General features: G+C 42.4%; 2 protein-coding genes across 8 annotated transcripts in view; one reads left to right on the top strand and one right to left on the bottom strand.

The window, feature by feature from the left end:
• On the bottom strand, positions 1,557–3,355 carry LOC110259565 (calcitonin receptor-stimulating peptide 1-like). The gene is made up of 3 exons (XM_021085055.1): positions 3,159–3,355; positions 2,799–2,933; positions 1,557–2,212 (listed from the first exon to the last, which is right to left on the bottom strand). The coding sequence occupies exons 1-3, from the start codon at positions 3,353–3,355 to the stop codon at positions 2,053–2,055; spliced, it is 492 nt and encodes a 163-aa protein (XP_020940714.1). The 3' UTR covers positions 1,557–2,052.
• CALCB (calcitonin-related polypeptide beta) overlaps positions 3,201–19,958 on the top strand; it is a 51,568-nt gene continuing 34,810 nt past the window's right edge. For 2 of the 7 annotated variants that reach the window (XM_021080195.1, XM_021080183.1), the window contains exon 1: positions 3,201–3,715. The gene's annotated coding sequence lies outside the window, so the exon portion shown is untranslated. Of the gene's footprint in view, positions 3,716–3,743; positions 4,005–4,322; positions 4,770–19,958 lie in introns of those variants that run through there. The other 5 variants (XM_021080204.1, XM_021080191.1, XM_021080207.1 and 2 more) reach the window with 4 other exon arrangements.

Genomic DNA, 19,958 nt, shown 5'->3' with positions numbered 1-19,958 from the left:
TGGGATACAGGGTACCCAAGTGGTGATTTTAATGAAAAGTGGTATGTAGGAACTGGTTTTGCACACTTGGATTTTCCCAAGCCAGGTACTGAGGGGAAGCTGGTAGAGTGTGGTACCGCTGCATGGGATGTGAAGAGCCTTCTGAATGACTCCCTTTGATCACCAAGTCTCCACCTTGCCTGAGGTGCAACCTTTACCATTTAATTTCTATGAGTTAAGTATTCCCAACTCAACTCGAAATAGGCCAAGTTGGAAAATATAAACTCTGATGGAGAGTAAAATCCTTGAAAGTTCCTAAAACTAAGAAAGTGTGTTCATTCCCACATTGATTTTAGAGGCAGGATAGAATGAGAGGCGTTTTAACACTTATCTGTTGAGTTGATAGCATGGCCATACACAGCAGTGGTAGCTATGGGGATTTAAGAAAGGGATGCAGGAGTTCCTGTTGTGGCTCAGTGGAAATGAATCTGACTAGTATGAATGAGGATGCAGGTTCGATCCCTGGCCTCACTCAGTGGGTTAAGGATCCGGCATTGCTGTGAGCTGTGGTATAGCCTGCAGATGCGGCTCAGATTTTGTGTGGCTGTGGCTGTGGTGTAGGCCAGAGGTTACAGCTCTGATTCGACCCCTAGCCTGGGAAACTTCATATGCTGCAGGTGAAGCCCTAAAAAGACAAAAAAAAAAAAAAAAAAAAAAGGGGGGGGGGAGTAGAAAGAAAAACTGTTTTCAATAATTCTTTCCCTTCACAGTTTTTCCAAGGGCTATAGAGAAATCAAATTTCTATCAGGATTCATTTCTGCCATTTCCTGGGGATGCTCAGCCAATCAATTACTATTTAGACTTCTAATCTCTTTATTTTTTATTTTTTGTTTTTTTGTCTTTTTAGGGCCACACCTGAGACATATGGAGGTTCCCAGGTGAGGGGTCCAACACAGCCACAGCAACACCAGATCTGAGCCATGTCTGTGACCTACACCACAGCTCACGGCAATGTCAGAACCTTACCCACTGAAGGAGGCCACGGATCAAATCCACATCCTCATGGATACTAGTTGGGTTCATTAACCACTGAGCCATGACGGGAACTCCCTAATCTCTTTAAATACAAGGAAAGGAACAAAACAGTCTAGTGGGGTGCTGGAAGAGAGGCAGTGATAGAGGGTGATTGGGACTCAAGACTTAAATGGGAAAAAAAGTTCCCAGAATCTGGAACTGGGGCTTGCCTTTGATGACTACTTCCCCCTCAGTCACTGCACCTATTTGTCACCCATTTGCACTGTCACAGGTCTCCACCCCATTTCCAGCAATCCACTAGGTAGGAGGAGAGAGGATACCTGAGAGCACCAGCTTCAAAAAGTTACTCCTGCATTCCTGCTCTCCCTGCAGTGCCTGGGAGCTCCAAAATTGCAACAGGGACCTAAGCACATCTGCTGCCAGCATGAGACTGGAGCCGGGCTCAGGTTCATAGTGAGCTAGGAGGGAAAAAAGTAACAGATAGAATGTTATTACTTATTAGCTGAGAGGCTCTTGTCACGTATTATACTAATAATTTTTATATTGAGGATACTATTGCTGCCTTCAAGTTACAAGGAGAAGCTGAGGCTCAGAGGCATACTTGCCCATGGTCACAGTTAGTGGAAGACAGACACAGTATTTGAATCCGAGTCTATGCTCCAAGTTCATAACATTGTAAGGTATGCTCCAAAAGGGTAGGGTCATTACCTTTCAAATTCTAATGCTAGAGCTGGACCCCAATTAATACCCAGGGAACAGTGTTTTAAGTAAACAGGGTCTATATTTCCTGGCAGATGATGTCAGTGTCACAGGGAGAGACTGGAGAAACAGAGAGAAAGAGCCCAATGTTTCAGTTATAGGGATTATCAGTCCTTTCTCCAGACACTGGTGTGGGCACCTTGCCATGTGGAGGTTTTACCCCCATGCGCTCACAGAGGGTTAGGGTGTGGAATGCACCCCTGCAATACCCAGTCCTCTGTCCTCCCACCTGAAGGTACAAAAAGGGCAGTCACCTTCCTCCTGGAATCATCCCACTGCTCAGATCCAAAAGTTCCTGCGGCGCCCACCAAAGACTTTGAAGCCCATCTTGGTGGGCAACAGGTTGCTCCTCACCATGCTCCCAGATCTGCTGAGCAAGCCCACCAGCCGATGGGTCATGCAGGTGGCAGTGTTGCAGGATCTCTTCTGGACACTGATGCTGATTTGTGGGATGAAGAAAGAAAAGGCCCGTCAGTGAGAGGTTGAGTGCAGGTGCTGTACGACAGAATCGTCATGGAAGACTACTGCCTTGAGAGGACCAGTGAACCTTGAGTATTTCTGCTAGAAAAGGTCATCACAGCAGAAAATCCTAGGCCGTCAGGGGAAATGCCATAATCATCCCACAGACATGTCCAGGGGGGTCAGAAAACTCAAAAGTGACTTTAAAATATGCTTTCCTGGGAGTTCCTATTTTGGAGCAGCAGAAACGAATCTGACTAGGACCCATGAGGTTGCGGGTTCGATCCCTGAACTCTCTCAGTGGGTTAAGGATCTGGCATTGCCATGAACTGCAGTATAGGTCGCAGATGCGGCTCAGATCTGGCATTGCTGTGGCTCTGGTGTAGGCTGGCAGCAACAGCTCTGATTCGACCCCTAGCCTAGGAACCTCCATATGCTGTGGGTACGGCCCTAAAAAGACCAAAAAAAAAAAAAATATATATATATATATATATATATATATGCCTTCCTAGGCATGACAGGAAGAAGAAGGGGATGCCCTGTTGTCCTTGGGCAGGGAACCTTACCAGGAGCCCTGTGCCCTCTGCTTCTGCATTTCACGGGCCTTCATCTGCTCATAGTCATTCACCATTGCAGCCAAAAGGAGGCGTGATTCCTCCTCAGAGAGGGTAGCAGGATCAAAAGGGCTCCCAAAGGCAGACCTAAGGAGGGGAAGCAAGCCTAAAACAGGTTCTGATCTCCTGCCTGCCCCTCCCCAGGAAAAAAGCCAGGTTGCCTGGTTTCTGATAGTTTGAATGGGAAAATAATTTTAGCTTAATGCAGTTTGAATGAAGGTGAAAAATGAGATGTATAGATCCCATATCAGATTTAATAACACCGTTGCCCTGGGTGGTCGGTCCACCATATGGGGAAAGATGGTGCCCTACTGGGCTTGGGCAGGGACGTGCACGGCATAGATGCTTCCCAAGCCGCCAAGCCGACCTCCAGCCCCACTCCTCCAGCCCCACCATTCATCATCTAAGCCCATCAATGTCCCAGAACCATTTGCCCAGCTGCCCCTTGCTTCCGGCTGCTGTTTGCCAAGATGTTCCAGTGACCTGTGATTCCAGCCCTGTGCCCACATCTACCCCAATCCAGTTCGGATGCTGCCCAGGATCACCGTGTCTGAGCACACAGCGATAAACCGCAGCAGCCTGTACAGACCCTCCAGCGCGGCAAACGCTGCAACAGCATCGGGGGCCGGTGGAGGGCAGCAAGGACCCCAGTTAAGTGGTTCCCCCAGGCAGAGCCGAAATTAAACCGAACTCTGCCATGAGTGTGACCCGAGCCACAGGTCCGAACCTGAGCCTTCTCTGTATCTTTCCGCACACCTGCCTCGCGGCACGTCTGTTTGCCGGTTAATTGCCTCTTGACTGAGAACATCTCATTTACCAGATACCCTTATTCAACTTTTCTCCTTCATGCAACAGACTGCTTCTATAAGGTAATAAAATTCCTCCCAGGGCGAGACAGGGCTCAGCGGACCAACCTGGGAGCCCCCTCCGGGTGTTCGCGAGGGACTCAAGATGGCGGACCGCGCCGGCTCGGTGAATCGTGGTATCATCAAGCAGAAATTGGGTGCACAGACTAGACCAGGTTTGGGGGTTCAGCACTATAGTTCTGAGCCTTCAGCTAGAATTTCCGTGAAGGGTTAGTTCTAAGACCAAAGTGGCTAATTCGGCATAGCAGATGCGGTGCGGCATGTAAACTGGACTCTGCCACTTAAAACTGTGGTAAGTGAGGCTTCAAAATTCAGGCGCAATACGCTTTTTCCAAAATAATATCCAAGACCTGAGGTTTTCTGACCTATCAATCTTCTGAAATCATTTGTAAGTATGTGTGTCCGGGGATGTCTTTTTTCATTGGGAGAACCACAGCTTTTTTTTTTTTTGTCTTTTTGCCTTTTCTAGGGCTGCTTCCGCGGCATATGGAGGCTCCCAGGCTGGGGGTCGAATTGGAGCTGTAGCCGTAGGCATACGCCAGAGCCCCAGCAACGCCAGATTCAAGTCACGCCTGCAACCTACACCACAGCTCATGGCAACACCGGATCCTTAACCCACTGAGCGAGGCCAGGAATGAAACCGTAACCTCATGGTTCCTAGTCGGATTCATTAACCACTGCGCCATGATGGGAACTACAACAGCTATGATTAGTGCAAAGGTGGCTGCACTATGGCTAAGAAACGACTCCTTTAGAAGACAAATTTGTGACTATGTTAATTTGTAGGCTCAGCATTCTACCCTTGGCTGCCACTTGTGCCTTTCCTGTTCAAAGCCAACATTCATTCCTCACTCAGAAATCTTTGGCGCCTACACACAAAGGGCTGGGGATGAGAGGCAGGAATCAGGGTCTGCCCCCAGAGGGTGCTAACTTAGCCTCCAGCAGTTTTAAGCTTTACTTGGAAAGAAAAGCCAGTCTCTCCAGTGAGGGAGGGGCTGAGATGAACTCCTTCCTCAAGTCCTCTGACTTTCCAAGAAGTCCTGGCTCTGAGCTGCGGGTAAGTTTACAAAACAACATCTTTTCTTTAGCACTTAGCACCATGTTTTGCACATGAGGTGGCACTCGCCCAATGTTTGTTGAATGAATGTGAATGGAAATTCATTTCCTCTGGCAGATTCACCAAGGCAGTCTCCCTGCTATGAGAGGGCTCTAACTACAGCCTGCAGAGCATTTGGATCTAGTTAGGTAGAACAGGATTTGCTTGGAGCACAAAAGTACCCTTTCTAAATTCTAGGGTTCACTAGTCTGAGTTACAGAACCAGTCTCCTCTGCGCCCATCCCTGATTTACCAAGTGCACTCGAAATTTTAGACCTTCAGCAAGTACCGATTACTTGTATTGCACGCAGCCCTCCCTGAAACTTCTTAGGACTGAAGCACTAAAAGGTACTGAGGTAAAAGTTCCATGACTAGCTGGCACTTGACTGTACAATCTTATTTCATTATGTTTAAACCTCAAAATTAGCATCAGGTAGCCACAATCTAGTGTGGAAGAAAAAATTACACCTCCTGATAAACTCTGAAGGCTATGTTATTTCCCTTCTTTTAAATGAAATTCTTGTGCTTATTATAAAAAAAAATTTCTAAAAGATGATTTCTCAGAGTGTACCGGAGACCCATATCTGTCTGAAAATTCTTAAAAATTTTTTTCCATTTTCTTCCAGATCTTAGGGGAAAAGCTTTCAGTTTTCCACCCTGGATTATGGTGTTGGTGTTGGTTTTTCATATATAGTTGTATTGTGCTGAGGCAGTCTCCTTCTATACCTAGTTTTTGTTTTTAATCCTGAAAAGGTATTGAATTTTACCAAATAATTTTCTGTATCAGTGGAAATAATCAGGTGTGTTTTTCCCTACATTCCATTATTGTGATATAACACTTTGATCAATTTTCATATTTTGAATCATCCTTGCATTCCAGAAGTTCATCCCACTTGGTCATGTTGCGGGATCCTTTTAATACGCTTCTGAATTCAATTCCCTAGCATACTGTTGAGAGTTTCCACATCCATGTCATAAAGGATTTTGTCTGTAGGGGTTTTCTCCTTGCAGAATCTTTCTCCAACTTTGGTATCAGAGTAATGTTGGCCTGCCTCATAGAATAGGTTAGGGTGTGTCCTTTCTCTTCAGGTTTTTGGAAATGTTTGACAAGGATTGGTATTCGTTTTCTTTAAATGTCTGGTACTATTCACCAATGAGGCCATCGTATCCAGGGCTTTTCTTTGTTGGAAGATTTTGGATTAATGCTTCATTCTCCTTCCTAGTCATAGGTGTATTTGAATTTTCTATTTCTTCATCCTTCCATCTTGGTAGGTCTTCTGTTTCTAGGTATTTGTCCATTTTATCTAGAACATCCAACTTTGTGTACACTTATTCATTGTACCTGTTATTATTCTTTTTATGTCTATAGGCTTGGTAGTAATGTCCCCTCTGCCATTTCTGATTCAGGAATTTGAGTCTTCTCTTTTTTAACTTGTCCCTCTATCTAATACATTGTCACTTATGTCGATGCTTTTGAAAAACCTTCTCTGGTGTCTCGCTAACCTCTATCCTTTACCACTCCTCTATCCTTTGTTATTGCTTCCTTCTCATAGGTTTGAGTTTAATTTGTTCTTTTTTTGGTGTAAGTTGTAAAAAGTTGGGATGTTGATATGAGATCTTTTTGATTTTTAATGGAAGCATTTAAGGCTTTAGCATTGCTTTCGCAACATCCCCTAAGTTTGGTATGTTGTATTTTCATTTTAAGTCATCTGTAAATGTTTTCTAATTTCTGACTATGACATCATCGTTGATCCGTTTTTTTGTTTGTTTGTTTGTTTGTTTCAAAGTGTGGTTTCATTTCCACAAGTTTGTGGTTTGTTTTTGCCGTTACTGATTTCTAACATTATTCTGTTGTGATTGGGGAAGATACTTCTTATGGTATCTGTCTTTTGATCTATTGAGATTTAATTGGTGGCTTAACTTACGGTGTGTCCCAGAAAATGTCCATGTGCACTTGAGAAGAAGGTGTATGCTATTGTTGCTGGGGAGAAAACTCTCTCAATGCCTGTTAGATCTTGATGGTTTATTGCATTAAGTACTCTTATTTCCTTGCTGATCTTCTGTCTGATGGTCTAGCCATTATTGGGAGTGGGATATGAAGTCTTCAATTAGTGTTGTAGAACTGTCGATTTCTACCATCCATTCTGTAAGCTTTTGCTTCATCTAGTTTGCTGATCTGATAGTAAGTATGTAACTGTTTATAATTATTATATCTTCTTGCTCTACTAAGCTTTTTATTGCAATGTAACATCTTATTTGTGTCTTGTAACTTTTTTTGATTTAAAGTCTATTTTCTCTGCTATTAGGATAGCCGTGCTTGCTCTCTTTTGGTTACGATTTGCATGGAATATCTTTTTTTATCCTTTTACCGTTAACACACTTGTGTCTTTAGATCTAAAGGGAGTCTTCTATAGCTAGCATGTAGGTTAATCATGTGTCTGTCCTTTCTGCTAATCCTTGTCTTCTGACTGGGGAGCTTAATCCATTTATCTTTAAAGTAATTGCTGATAAGGAGAAACTTACTTCTTTTTATTTCACTATTTGTTTTCTGTGTGCCTTAGAGTTTTTCTTTCCCTTGTTTCCTACATTACTGCTTTCTTTTCTGTTAACTTCATTTTGTATTATATATTTAAATGCCTTTCTCATTTCCTTTTTTGTAATTCTTTGGCTATTTTCTTTGTGTCTGCCATAGGGATTACCTTTAATATCCTCAAGCTGTACACTCTAATCTGAATATATACCTGGAAAACCTCAATAACATACAAAAACTTAGCTCCTTTGCATCCCTGTCCCCACCCCTTTCAGCTGGTGATATGACAGAATTATATCCTTACACATTTTGTGCCCCAAGGCATTAGTTCCTATGCTGAGGCTCAACCTCAGGTATAAACTTAAGGTCTTCTCAGGTCTCTTCTGAATTTTTCCTTGTGCATGAGTGGTCACTTTCTAATTTCGCCTCTATATGCAGCATTTTTAAAATTTTTAACCTTTTTTTAAGTTTACTTTTTAATTTTTTTTAAGTTCCTGGGCCAGGGATTGAACCTGCACCACCACAGTGATCTGAGCCACTGCAGTGACAACTGCTAGAACCTTCACTTGCTAGGACACAGCAGGACTTCCTCCAGTTGTTTTTGAATAGCCTACCCTTCACTATGTTTTTTTTCCATGGGCAAAAGAGAAAACTGAAGAGGAGAAAAATTGGGCACTGGTCCTTAAATCTTCTGGCAGTTATTTTAGGCAGAGAAGAGCCTGCTAGGATGAGAGGAGGTGCAACCACGATGCCTCTCAGACCCACGTCCTTGCCTAAACCTCTGGGATAAAACTAGTGGTCAGCAGTCAGATCACAGATCCCTGATACCTGGAGGACATGGTCCTTTTGGTCCACTCTGGCTTTCACTGCAATTTTCAGACCAAGTCTTCCCTTTGGAGTTGCAAGCCTTCAACAGACTCCAGAGTTCTAAAGTGATGACATAAGACAGCTTTACCAGCACAGCTGTTGGCTGTGAGGGGAGACAGATACCCAAAGTATTTGTCTTTTTTACTGGCCTTTTCCCCTTAACCTACGGTCCTCAAGGTTCATCCTTTTACAGTATATGTCAGAATTTCCTTCCTTTTAAGGCTGAATAGTATTCCATGGTGTGTGTGTGTGTGTGTTTGTTTTTGCTTATCCATTCATCAACTGATGGACATCTGGGTAGCAGCTTCCATGTTTTGGCTATTGTGAATAATACTACTATATAAATGAGTGTACAAATATCTCTTTGAGGCCTTGTTTTCAGTTCTTTTGGTTGTATATCCAGAAGTAGAAATACTAGATCATATGTTAAATATATTTTTAATTTTTTGATAAACTGTCCTACTGTTTTCCACAACAAGTGTATGTTTTCACATTCTGGCTATACAAGTACAGTCCCTGTAAATTCATTTGCATTTACATGGTGCACCAATATTGTACCAGGATTCCAACAATTTTTTTTTTTAATATTTTTATTTTATTTTTTTTATTTTTATTATTTTTTATTTTTTGGTCTTTTTGTCTTTGTTGTTGTTGTTGCTATTTCTTGGGCCGCTCCCGCGGCATATGGAGGTTCCCAGGCTGGGGGTCGAATCTAGCTGTAGCCACCGGCCTACGCCAGAGCCACAGCAACACGGGAGCAAGGGCAGGGATCGAACCTGCAACCTCATGGTTCCTAGTCGGATTCGTTAACCACTGCGCCACAACAGGAACTCCAACAACAATTTTTTTTTGCCAACAATTTTTTTTTTTACCAACAATTTACCAACAATTTTTTTTTCTTTTTTTTGTCTTTTGTCTTTTTAGGGTCGCACCTGCAGCATACGGAGTTTCCCAGGCCAGGGGTTGAATCAGAGCTACAGCCGCCAGGCTACACTGCAGCCACAGCAATGCGGGATCTCTGCTATGTCTGCAATCTGCACCACAGCTCATGGCAATCCTGGATCCTTAACCCACTGAGCAAGGCCAGGGATCGAACCCGCGTCCTCAAGGGTACTAGTCGGGTTTGTTAACTGCTGAACCATAACAGGAACTTCTTTTGATTGTCTGCTGGGGTTTTTTTTTTTTTTTTTTTTTTGGATTTGGTTTTCTGTCTGCCTTGCTGATTGGGTAATTTCCATTATTCTCTCTTCCAAGTCACTTGTTCTTTCCTTTGCATTATTCATTCTGTTCTTCAGTGCCTTTAACTCAGTTTCCTCTCTGCAAATGAATTTTCTGATTTTTCTTGGTGCCTCTTTATAGTTTCTAGTACTTTTTTTTAAAGTAATCTGCATTACTATTAATATTCATTCTTTTTTTTTTTTGTCTTTTTTTTTTTTTTGTCTTTTTGTTGTTGTTGTTGCTATTTCTTGGGCCGCTCCCGCGGCATATGGAGGTTCCCAGGCTAGGGGTTGAATTGGAGCTGTAGCCACCGCCTACGCCAGAGCCACAGCAACGCGGGATCCGAGCCGTGTCTGCAACCTACACCACAGCTCACGGCAACGCTGGATCGTTAACCCACTGAGCAAGGGCAGGGACCGAACCCGCAACCTCATGGTTCCTAGTCGGATTCGTTAACCACTGCGCCACGACGGGAACTCCTCATTCTTAATTCCTTCAGTACCTTCTTTCTTCTCATTACCACCTTTTTGAACTTGCAGTTTGTTTGACCGTAGAAGTCTGTTTCATTGTTTGCTTCCTCAGGGGACTTTTCCTGTTCTTAAAACTGGGAATGGTTCCTGTGCTTCTTCATCCTTATATTTTTCTTATTCTGTGAGTTTAGGGAAAAAATTTATCTATTGTAGTCTTGGAGGTCTATTTATATGCAGGAGTATCTCTGGATAGCTTGTGAGGGCTTAGCAAATCATTTGGCAAGAGGGCTCTTTTTTTTTTTTTTTTTTTTTTTTGCTTTTTTAGGGCCACACCCATGACATATCATGACATATGGAAGTTCCCAGGCTAGTCATTGATTTGGAGCTGTAGTCACCAGCTTACACCATAGCCACAGCAACATGGGATCCGAGCTGCATCTGTGACCTACACCACAGCTCATGGCAATGCCAGATCTCTGAGCCACTGAATAAGGCCAGTGATCGAACCTGCATCCTCATGGATACTAGTCAGATTCGTTTCTGCTGTGTTGAAAGGGAACTCCTACTTTGGGTTTGGATGCTTGATCTTTCATCAGTGTGTATAGGCTATTATCCCCTTGATAGGTGTATGGCCTGCATGTGCTTCCAGGGAGGTGGGGGCCACAAACAGTGCCTATTGGTGACCCTTGTTTGCTGGGCCCTTGGCAGTTGTGAGGAACCACAGGGGGTGGGGGCAGTGCCCAGAGGCTTTGGCAGAGGCAACGGTGGGACATGTGCATTTCCAGAGGGATGAGGGCAAGGGGTGGTGCTCGCTTGCAGCGCCATTTGTGGCAGCAATCTCTGAGGTGACTGGGGCTGCAGGCAATGCTCATTCACAGGACCTTTAGTGGTGGCAGGCTGTCCACCTGAGAAATCCAGGATGGCTTTAGTGGTTTGCACCCAGCCTCATAGCCCATACAAGAGGTGCCCTGCCACCTGAGAGCCTAGTGTATGCAGAGAAAAATGTTCCTCCTGTAGCCCTCCCCAGCAATGGCACCTTGCTTCTCTGCAGGTCCAGGCCTCTTTCTGCACGCCTCTCCCCAGCTAGTGGTGCACCATTCCCTAGCCCCCTTATGCTGTCTCCACACACCCACCCTAGTCCTCTTCCCAGAACTGACCTCCAAAGCTTGAGTCTCAGTGCCTAGCCCCTGCCTGAGTATCTCATGCTGTGGTGTCTTATGCTGTGGTACAGATGGTCTGTGTGGCTCGCTCTCTGCTTTGCCCTCCTTGGTCTGGCTGCTGCAATTTTCTCTGAGGCTTTGAGGCTCCCCCTCCATCCTGGATGATCTCCCTATCAGTTAGGTGGGCTCCTATAGTATGTATTCCTTTCTTCTTTCACAGTTCCCTCTCAGGAGTGCTGGTCCTGTCCTGATTCCTTTTTTCTCTTCCCTCTCTTTTTTCCCTTTCATTCTACCCATTATGTGGAGGGATTCTTGCCCTTTTTTTGAGGTCTTCGGTCTTCAGCCAGAGTTTAGTAGATATTCTGTGTGAATCTTTCTACACGTAGCTGGGGATTTTTTTGTTGTCTTTGTGGGAGAAAGTGAAGGCCATGTTTTACTCCTCTGCCATCTTGATCCCATATCTGGGTTGTTTGCTTTTTGATATGGAGCTATATATGCTGTTTGTATATCTTGGATATTATATTAATCCTTTGTCAGTTGTATTTTTGTAAATATCTTCCCCTATTCCATAGGTTGTCTTTTCATTTTCTTGGTGGTCCCTTTGCTTTGCAAAAGCTTTTAAGTCCCATTTGTTTATTTTTGGCTTTATTTCTTTTGCCTTGGGAGATCTATCTAAGAAAATATTGCTATAATTTATCTTAATAAATTGCCAATGATCTCTTCAAGGTTATTCCTTTAATTCTGCGTAATTTATGATATAGAGTCATCATCAACAACGAAACCACAATGGTAACAAACAGCATCAGTAGCAACAGAAACAACACAAATTCATTCTCTTCCGTCTGGAAGAAATTTGGAGCTGTCAAATTAACTTGAGAATTTTAACTGAAAAATGATTTATAGGGTTCCACTTATAAGGACTTTAGAAATCATAGTAACAAGTAAAAATGTGAACAGACTAAAAAATCAACAACTCTTGTAGGAGTTCTGTGAGAGATGAGGACCGAATGGGCAAATTTTTGCTCTCAAGACTGGGGAGACAGAGAGGTGAATGCAGGGAGTAAGGGCTTCCCAGAGCAGACACGCAGCAGGTACACACCTGGAACCAGTGCAGGCAGAGTAGGACAACCTGAGCTGTAACTGACAAATTGCTGGAGGCTCAGTGTGGACAACTTCTGAACATTAAAAACGCACCTTCCTGCCCTGCAACTGTCTTGAGATTTACCTCCATGCTCAACCAGGTTCTCACAGTAAATACGGGAGAAAAATCCCCTGGTCTTCCAGCAAGGGAAGAAATAAGGAACCATTTTGAAATGTGCCAGAGCATTCTGATTTTCTTAACAAGGTCTGCCCTTATTAACTGAGGAGGAACTAGTTAACCTTAGCCTAACTTGCTGGGATATTATCAGAGCCTCAGTGACCTAGGGGAAGTGAAATTCCTAAGTTCATTCCTAGCCTTCCAAGTGGAAGAAGGGAAGCATCCACCCAGGACCCTCTATTCCCCTCTCAGACCTAAGAGGGAGGTCAAATAAATGTGAGAAACACCTGTGAAGTTGATCGTCTGGAGGAACAGGCTCACCGAAAGACCAAGACCTACTTCTAGGACTGTAGGAACCTTCCTCTGCCCTTACACCTCATCACCACTTACTGAAGACCTAGTGACAGCAGGTCCTTTGACCTGGTACATCATGTGCAGCTATCAAAAAATTAAAGGTAGGAGTTCCTGCTATGGCACAACAGAATCAGCAGCATCTCTGTAGCACCAAGGATGCAGGTTTGATCCTTGGCCTGGCACAGCAGGTTAAAAGTATCTGGTGTTGCCACAGCTGTAGCGTAGGTTACAGCCGTGGCTTGGATCTGATCCCTAGCCTGGGAATTCCATATGCTGTGGGGTGGCCAAAAAAGAAGCAAAAAATTGAAGGTATACTGAAAGGCAAAACCACACTATGAATAGGCAGCAAGTATCAGATCAATTTATTTTCCTTATACTTAGTTGATCTAACAGATAACAATTTGTTCAAAATAATAATAGCCAAGATCTATTCGATCATATATAGGTATAGGTATGTATTATCATATATTTATATCTCTCTGTATGGCTAGGTGTGACATATGTCTGTAGAATGTTGCTAAACATGAGGGAAGGAGTTTCAAAACAGGGGGAAGAGGGGCACAGATACCTTGCCCTGTATCTCTGACACTATAAGATGTGATAGTGCCCTCGGAGAGGGGAGAGAGAATTTTCATCCTAGACTGGCAGCCCCATAGTGTTCTCTTTGTCATTAAAATGGATCTACAACTGACTCCTGGTCTTGCCTGGATGTCATGCTTTCTGCACGTTGTCAGCAGAAGCTATGCACTGTAGCTGCTTGGTGAGTTTATCTACAGCCTAAGGCACATATCTAATTGAGGCTAAAGAAGAAAGAGGAAATGAATAAGGCCTAGGAATGATTATGGTCTCTCAGGGAGGTAAGACGCACAAATGAAATAATTAAATAGCAATAACAGATAGGGAAGTAATACTTTTTTTTTTTTTTTTTTTTTTTTTGTCTTTTAAGGGTCGCACCCACAGCATATGAAAGTTCCCAGGTTAGAGATCGAATCAGAGCTGTAGTCACTGGCCTACACCACAGCCACAACAACGCCAGATTCGTGCCACGTATGTGACCTACACCACAGCTCATGGCAACACTGGATCCTTAACCCACTGAGCAAGGCCTGGGATCAAATCTGCATCCTCATGGATACTAGTCAAGATTTGTTTCCGCTGAGCCAGGATGGAAACTCTGGGAATTAGCACTTGTTCCTATTGTTGCTATAACAAATTATCACTATTTTAGTGGCATAAAACAACATACATTTATAAACTTACACTTCTGTGGCTAGAAGTCCAACTTCCATGCCTGGTCTCACTGTGAGAAAATCTTGGCAGGCGTGTGTCCTTTCTGGAGGTTCTAGAGGAGAATCCACTTCCTTCCCATTCCCCAGTTCTAGTGGCCACCCACGTTCCTCAGCTCCCGGCTCCCTCCCTCCCTTCCAGAACCAGTAATGGCGAGTTGAGTCCTTCTCATTTCACCTCAGTCTGACTTCCTCTTCTGCTTCCCTCTTCCTGCTTGTGATTTTATTGGGCTCACCTGGGAGATCCGGGCTTCTCTCTCTCTCTCTCTCTCTCTCTCTCTCTCTCTCTCTCTCTCTCTCTCTCTCTCTCAAGGTCCTCAATTGAATCATACCTTCAAAGTCAACTTCAAGCAGACAGTAATCTCCTTCGGCCAGTTTCTCGACATGTAAAAGGGGAATAATAATAACTACCTGAGAGAAGTGAAGATATTTATGTTAAAGACCAGACACATTACTTGGCAAGAAGCAGATATTTAAGAGTGGTGGCTGTTATTATTATAAACAAGGCTTTTATATCCTTGTTTATCCCTTCAGGGGCCAAATAACATGAGCTTAATCTGGTAAATTAATTGAAATCATTACATACTCCTCTGCCTTCTAAGAAGGCAATCTATGTTTTTAATCACCAAGGCCACTACAGAATAAATCTGCCTTCCCTAAACCTCTCGGATACTTGCCGGCTCATGTTGCAGCATCACCGCCTAGAAGGTTAATGACAATTTATATTAAACACCTGGCTTGTTGCCTGGCATGGAACAGGCACTCAAGAATGGTGTCTAGGGAGTTTCCATCGTGGTGTAGTGGAAACAAATCTGACTAGTATCCATGAGGATGTGGGTTCAATCCCTGGTCTCCTTAAGTGGGTTGGGGATCTGGTGTTGCCATGAACTGTGGTGTAGGTTGCAGATGCAGCTCGGATCTCACGTGACTGTGGCTGTGGCCGGCAGCTGTAGCTCCGATTAGAACTCTAGCCTGGGAACTTCCATATGCCAGGGGTGCGGCCCTAAAAAGCAAAAGAAGAGAAAAGAATGGTGTCTATTATTGTCATTATAGCAAAAGCTTATCCCTAATCCATCAAGTGCCAGGTTATATCAGTTGTATGGAAAGTTAAGAGTAAATGCTTTGTATACTCCTCTTCATTTTTACAGGAATATAATTTTAATCCTTTTCTGATTTCATTGGCACTATGTTAAGAACATCATTTAATGTGCTGGACAATAGTACTGTCCACTCTCAGAGGCTCTAAGACAGTAGGGACAGTAGCCTTGAAGTAGTTGATATCACATTATCCTTCTCTTTGAGGTTTCCAATTAATAAAATGTTACGGTTATTTTATTTCCTTTCCTGTCATCGGGTTGTCAACACTCATATCTTGCTAGTGACACTGTAACTGTCTTTTGCAATAATCCACCCACTCTCATTCTCATGGGGCGTGCAGTGAAATAAACAAAAAACCCCCCAAAAACAGAACAATAAAAACCAATGGGACCAACGAGCCTATGTATAGACATTGGTGCAAACCTGTAAATATAACTAAATATTATAGATTTTATATCATGAATATTTATAAATTTATTATATATTTATTATATATTTATCAAGAACTATAAAAGTGTCTTTTAGGACATTTACTTCATTAATCTGCACTAGTGAACAGAAACAATCCTTGTCCAGTTTATGGGTAAGCACAGAGTAAATGGATGCCAAGTGAGCATTTATATAAGCAATGATCAGGATGTTCCTGGTCTTTTATAACAACACCTTCAAGTAACTTGTGCTCAGGGGAAAAACAGAATCAGCCAAACAAGTAAGAGCTGGGTGTGAATGAAGAGCCTACAGATACTGAGTGAGACCTTACTATGGTCAGGATGAACTGTTGTGATGCCTGTTTCAATTATCCAGAGGCTATTTTCTTGATTTCTTCTTCTGAGCTTTCTCTGGTTTGAAGGAAATCATCAGTTAAAACCATAGGATGAGTGGATGTTTTGTAGTTTCTTTCAGGAGGCACAGTCATAGTGAAGATAAGACAAAGTCTGTGATGTGGAAAAAGGCCTGCAGTCTTGGGAGGAGTGTGTTCCTGGTGAATAGGGCTCTGAGGACATGAGTAGAAACCGTACTTAATTTCTAGGCAGATATGTAACTGTGTTCTTGGAGATGATGCAAGGTCAGTCAGCTTTTAAATGACCAGATAAAAGTGCCTCTTTGGCATCAAAGACCCAGAGGATCTTAGAGACCCTTTGGAAACTCCTCGGCCCTGGACCGATTGTCTTAGGCACATCTTTATCCAGTAGTCAGATGGGCTTAAGCAATCAATGCCTTACTTTTCCTCAGCACCAATAAGTGCCATCACAGCAAACCTCCAGTTAAGATGAGAATGTGAAGGATGGGCTCCCCAAGGAGCCCAGGAGCTGAGCAGAGACCATGAGTTAGAGAAGGGTTGGTTTCTCTTTTTCCTGATTTGTCTTGTGCTCAGTCTGGAATGACTTATGCCTTTTACTTTTATCTCAGGAGCTCAGGAATTTTCATTGGCCCAAATACTACTAAGAAATCCTTTCAATCTCTCTCTAGGAAGATAGTTCTTACAAATGATGAGGTAGGAGTGGGTTAGGGATCTGGTGTTGTCACTGCAAAGGCTTGGGTCTCTGCTCTGGTGTGGGTTTGCTACCTGACCTGGGAATTTCCACATGCCACAGGGATGGCCAAGATGAAATGTGACAAAACAATCTTTTGTTTTGTTTTGTTTTGTTTTTTAGGGCCGCCCTTATGCCATATGGAAGTTCCAGGCTAGGGGTTGGATCAGAGCTGCAGCTGCTGGCCTATGCCATAGCCACAGCAACTTGGGATCAGAGCCACGTCTGCAGGCTATACCACAGCTCGTGGCAACGCTGGATCTTTAACCCACTGAATGAGACCAGGGATCGAACCTGCATCCTCATGGGTATTGGCGGGTTTGTTATCCCGAGTCATAGTGGGAACTCTAAGCAATCATTTTGAAGAAATTGTCATGAAAAGAGAAACAAAAAAGAACTCACATTCATAATAATCCCAAATATTTATCAACAAAATGTAAAGAAGCCATATGATATTCTCAGAGATTAAACTTTCGGTGCATGCAGTCTTCCTGCTCTGTCCCCTGAACTCACAGAGCATGCCTCATTTGGTCAAGAAGCCTGTGTCGACGTCCACTGTGCCACATATTTTGCCTGATGCTAAGGACAGAGAGGTGAAGGATGCTGTCCTTGCCCTCTGAGCTTTGGCTCATGTCGTCAGTACAGTTCCTATCAATCATGATATGTGTTAAGGAAGGGTCCAAGGTCTTACTCACATTTGCTCACTGTGTTAAGCACAGTAGTTAATTTTCATTGTACTAGAAAATTTAAATGGTAATTTTTTTTTCTCCAAAATATGGTCAGGGGAATAAAGGGAAAGTGAGATTAGATGAAAAGAATCAAAATTGTTGGACTTAACAAGGCACCAGCATTTCCTGATTGACTACCATGCACTAGATGTCATTCCAGGAAATTTGTATTTGTTTCCTTGTGTAATCTTCACCCCAGTCCCATAAGGCAGGAAGATCCTAAGCCTTATAGAAGTTAATATAATAAACCTCCTCACCCATCCTTCCCACTACAGCCAGGTGACCTCATCTGGTCACCCACTGGCTTGGCAGCCTTCCAACTCTCTACTGGCTTTGGAATAATGAGAAACTATGAGACTTGGTGTTTCCCCAAGTCTCCAGCCTCATCTCTTGCCTCTCTTTCTCCTTCTCCCTTCTCTCTTAGTATAATGCTTTTCCTTCAGTTTCCTTTGCACACACCATGCCCTTTTCATACCCTGCCTTTTCACAGGCTGTTCTCAGATGCAGAGTGCTTTTCATTAACTGTTGAATGAATGAGTGAATGAGTGACTGAATAAGGTATATTGGAGAGTCAGGATAGGAACCTGGTCAGGAGAAAGATTAGAAGTAGTAAGGGGATTAGGGAACTAATCACAAAACTATAATAGATGAGTTCTTGTTGACAATAAAATGTAGCCCATCTAACACCGAGGTCTTGATTTCTTCTCTTTACTAGTGCCGTTTTTTTTTTTTTTGGTAAGTTTGTTTTTAATTGTTTTGTTTTGTTTTTGAGAAACTTTTTTTTTCATTTTTAAAAGTTTTATTGAAGTATAGTTAATTAACAAGGCTCTGATAATTTATGCTGTACAACAAAACGAACCAGTCATACATATACACATATACATCCTGATTCTTTTCTCACATAGATTATCACAGAATACCGGGTAAAGTTCTCTGTGCTGTCTAGCATGTCCCCGCTGGCCAGTCATTCCATATACCTCAGTGTGAATATGCCAATCCCAAATCCCCATTCCATCCCTCTCACCCACCAACCTGTCCCCTTTGGTAAGTTTTTTTTTTTTCAAAGTCTGTGGGTCTGTTTCTCTTCTGCAAATAAGTTCATTTGTATCCTTTTTTAAATGATTCCACATATAGGTGATATATGATATCTGTCTTTCACTACATGACTAACTTCACTTGGTATGATAGTTTCTGGGTCTATCCATGTTGCTGCAAATGGCATTATTTCATTCTTTTTTACTGCTGAGTAATTCTATTGTGTATACGTTCTACTTCTTATTTATCCACTCCTTTGTCAATGGACATTTAGGTTGCTTCCATGTCTTGGCTATTTTTTTTGTAGCATTTTTTATTACTCAATTACTTGGCTATTGTTAATAGTGGTGCAGTTAACACTGGGGTGCATTTATCTTTTTGAATTATGGTTTTCTCTGGATAGATGCCCAGGAGTGGGATTGCTGGTAGTTCTATTTCTAGTTTTTTGAGGAACTTCTATATTGTTTTTCATAGTGGTTGCACCAATGCACATTCCTGCCAACAGTGTAAAAAGGTTCCCTTTTTTCCATACCCTCTCCAGCATTTATTATTTGTAGACTTTTTGATGATGGCCATTCTGGCTGGTATAAGGTGTACCTTATAGTAGTTTTGATTTGCATTTCTCTAATAATTAGTGATTTTTGAGCATCTTTTCATATTTTTTTTACCATATGTATGTCTTCTTTGGAGAAATGTTTATTTAGATCTGCCAGTTTTTTTATTGGGTGGTTTGTTTTTTGGTATTGAGCTGCAGGAGTTGTTTTTTATATTTTGGAGATTAATCCTTTGTCAGTTGTTTCATTTGCAAATATATTTTTTTCATTCTGTGGGCTGTCTTTTTGTTTTGTTTAGGGTTTCCTTTGCTGTGCAAACACTTGTAAGTTTAATTACATCCCATTGGTGAATTTTTGTTTTTATTGTCATTACTTTAGGAGGTGGATCTGAGAAGACATTGCTGAGACAGTGTTTGGCCTATGTTTTCCTCTGAGAGTTTTATAGTATCTGGTTTTATATTTAGGTCTTTAATCCATTTTGAGTTTATTTTTGTGTATGATGTTAGAGAGTGTTCTAACTTCATTCTTTTGCATGTAGCTGTCCAGCTTTCCCAGCGCCACTTATTGAAGAGACTGCCTTTTCTCCATTGTGTATTCTTGCACTATCCTTTGTCATAGATTAATTAGCCATAGGTGCTTGGATGTATTTCTGGGCTTTCTGTCCTGTTCCATTGATCTATATTTCTGTTTTTGTGCCAGTACCATACTGTTTTAATGACTGTATCTTTGTAGTATAGTCTGAAGCCAGGGAGCCTGATTCCTCCATCTCCATTTTTCTTTCTCGGGATGGCTTTGGATATTCGAGGTCTTTTGTGTTTCCAAACAAATTTTAAAATATTTTGTTCTAATTCTGTGAAAAATTGCTATTGGTAATTTTATAAGAATTGCATTGACTCTGTAGATTGCCTTGGATAATATAGTCATTTTGACAGTATTGATTCTTCCAGTCCAAGAGCATGGTATATCTTTTCATCTTTTTGTGTCATCTTTGGTTTCTTTCATCAGTAACTTATAGTTTTCAGAGCACAGGTTTTTGTTGCATCCATAACATAAAGAAATT

Source organism: Sus scrofa, chromosome 2 (assembly GCF_000003025.6).
Source record: "Sus scrofa isolate TJ Tabasco breed Duroc chromosome 2, Sscrofa11.1, whole genome shotgun sequence".
In the NCBI taxonomy this organism is placed as follows: Eukaryota; Metazoa; Chordata; class Mammalia; order Artiodactyla; family Suidae; genus Sus; species Sus scrofa.
Note: the sequence above shows the minus strand (reverse complement) of the source record. Positions and strands in the feature narration are given on the sequence as shown.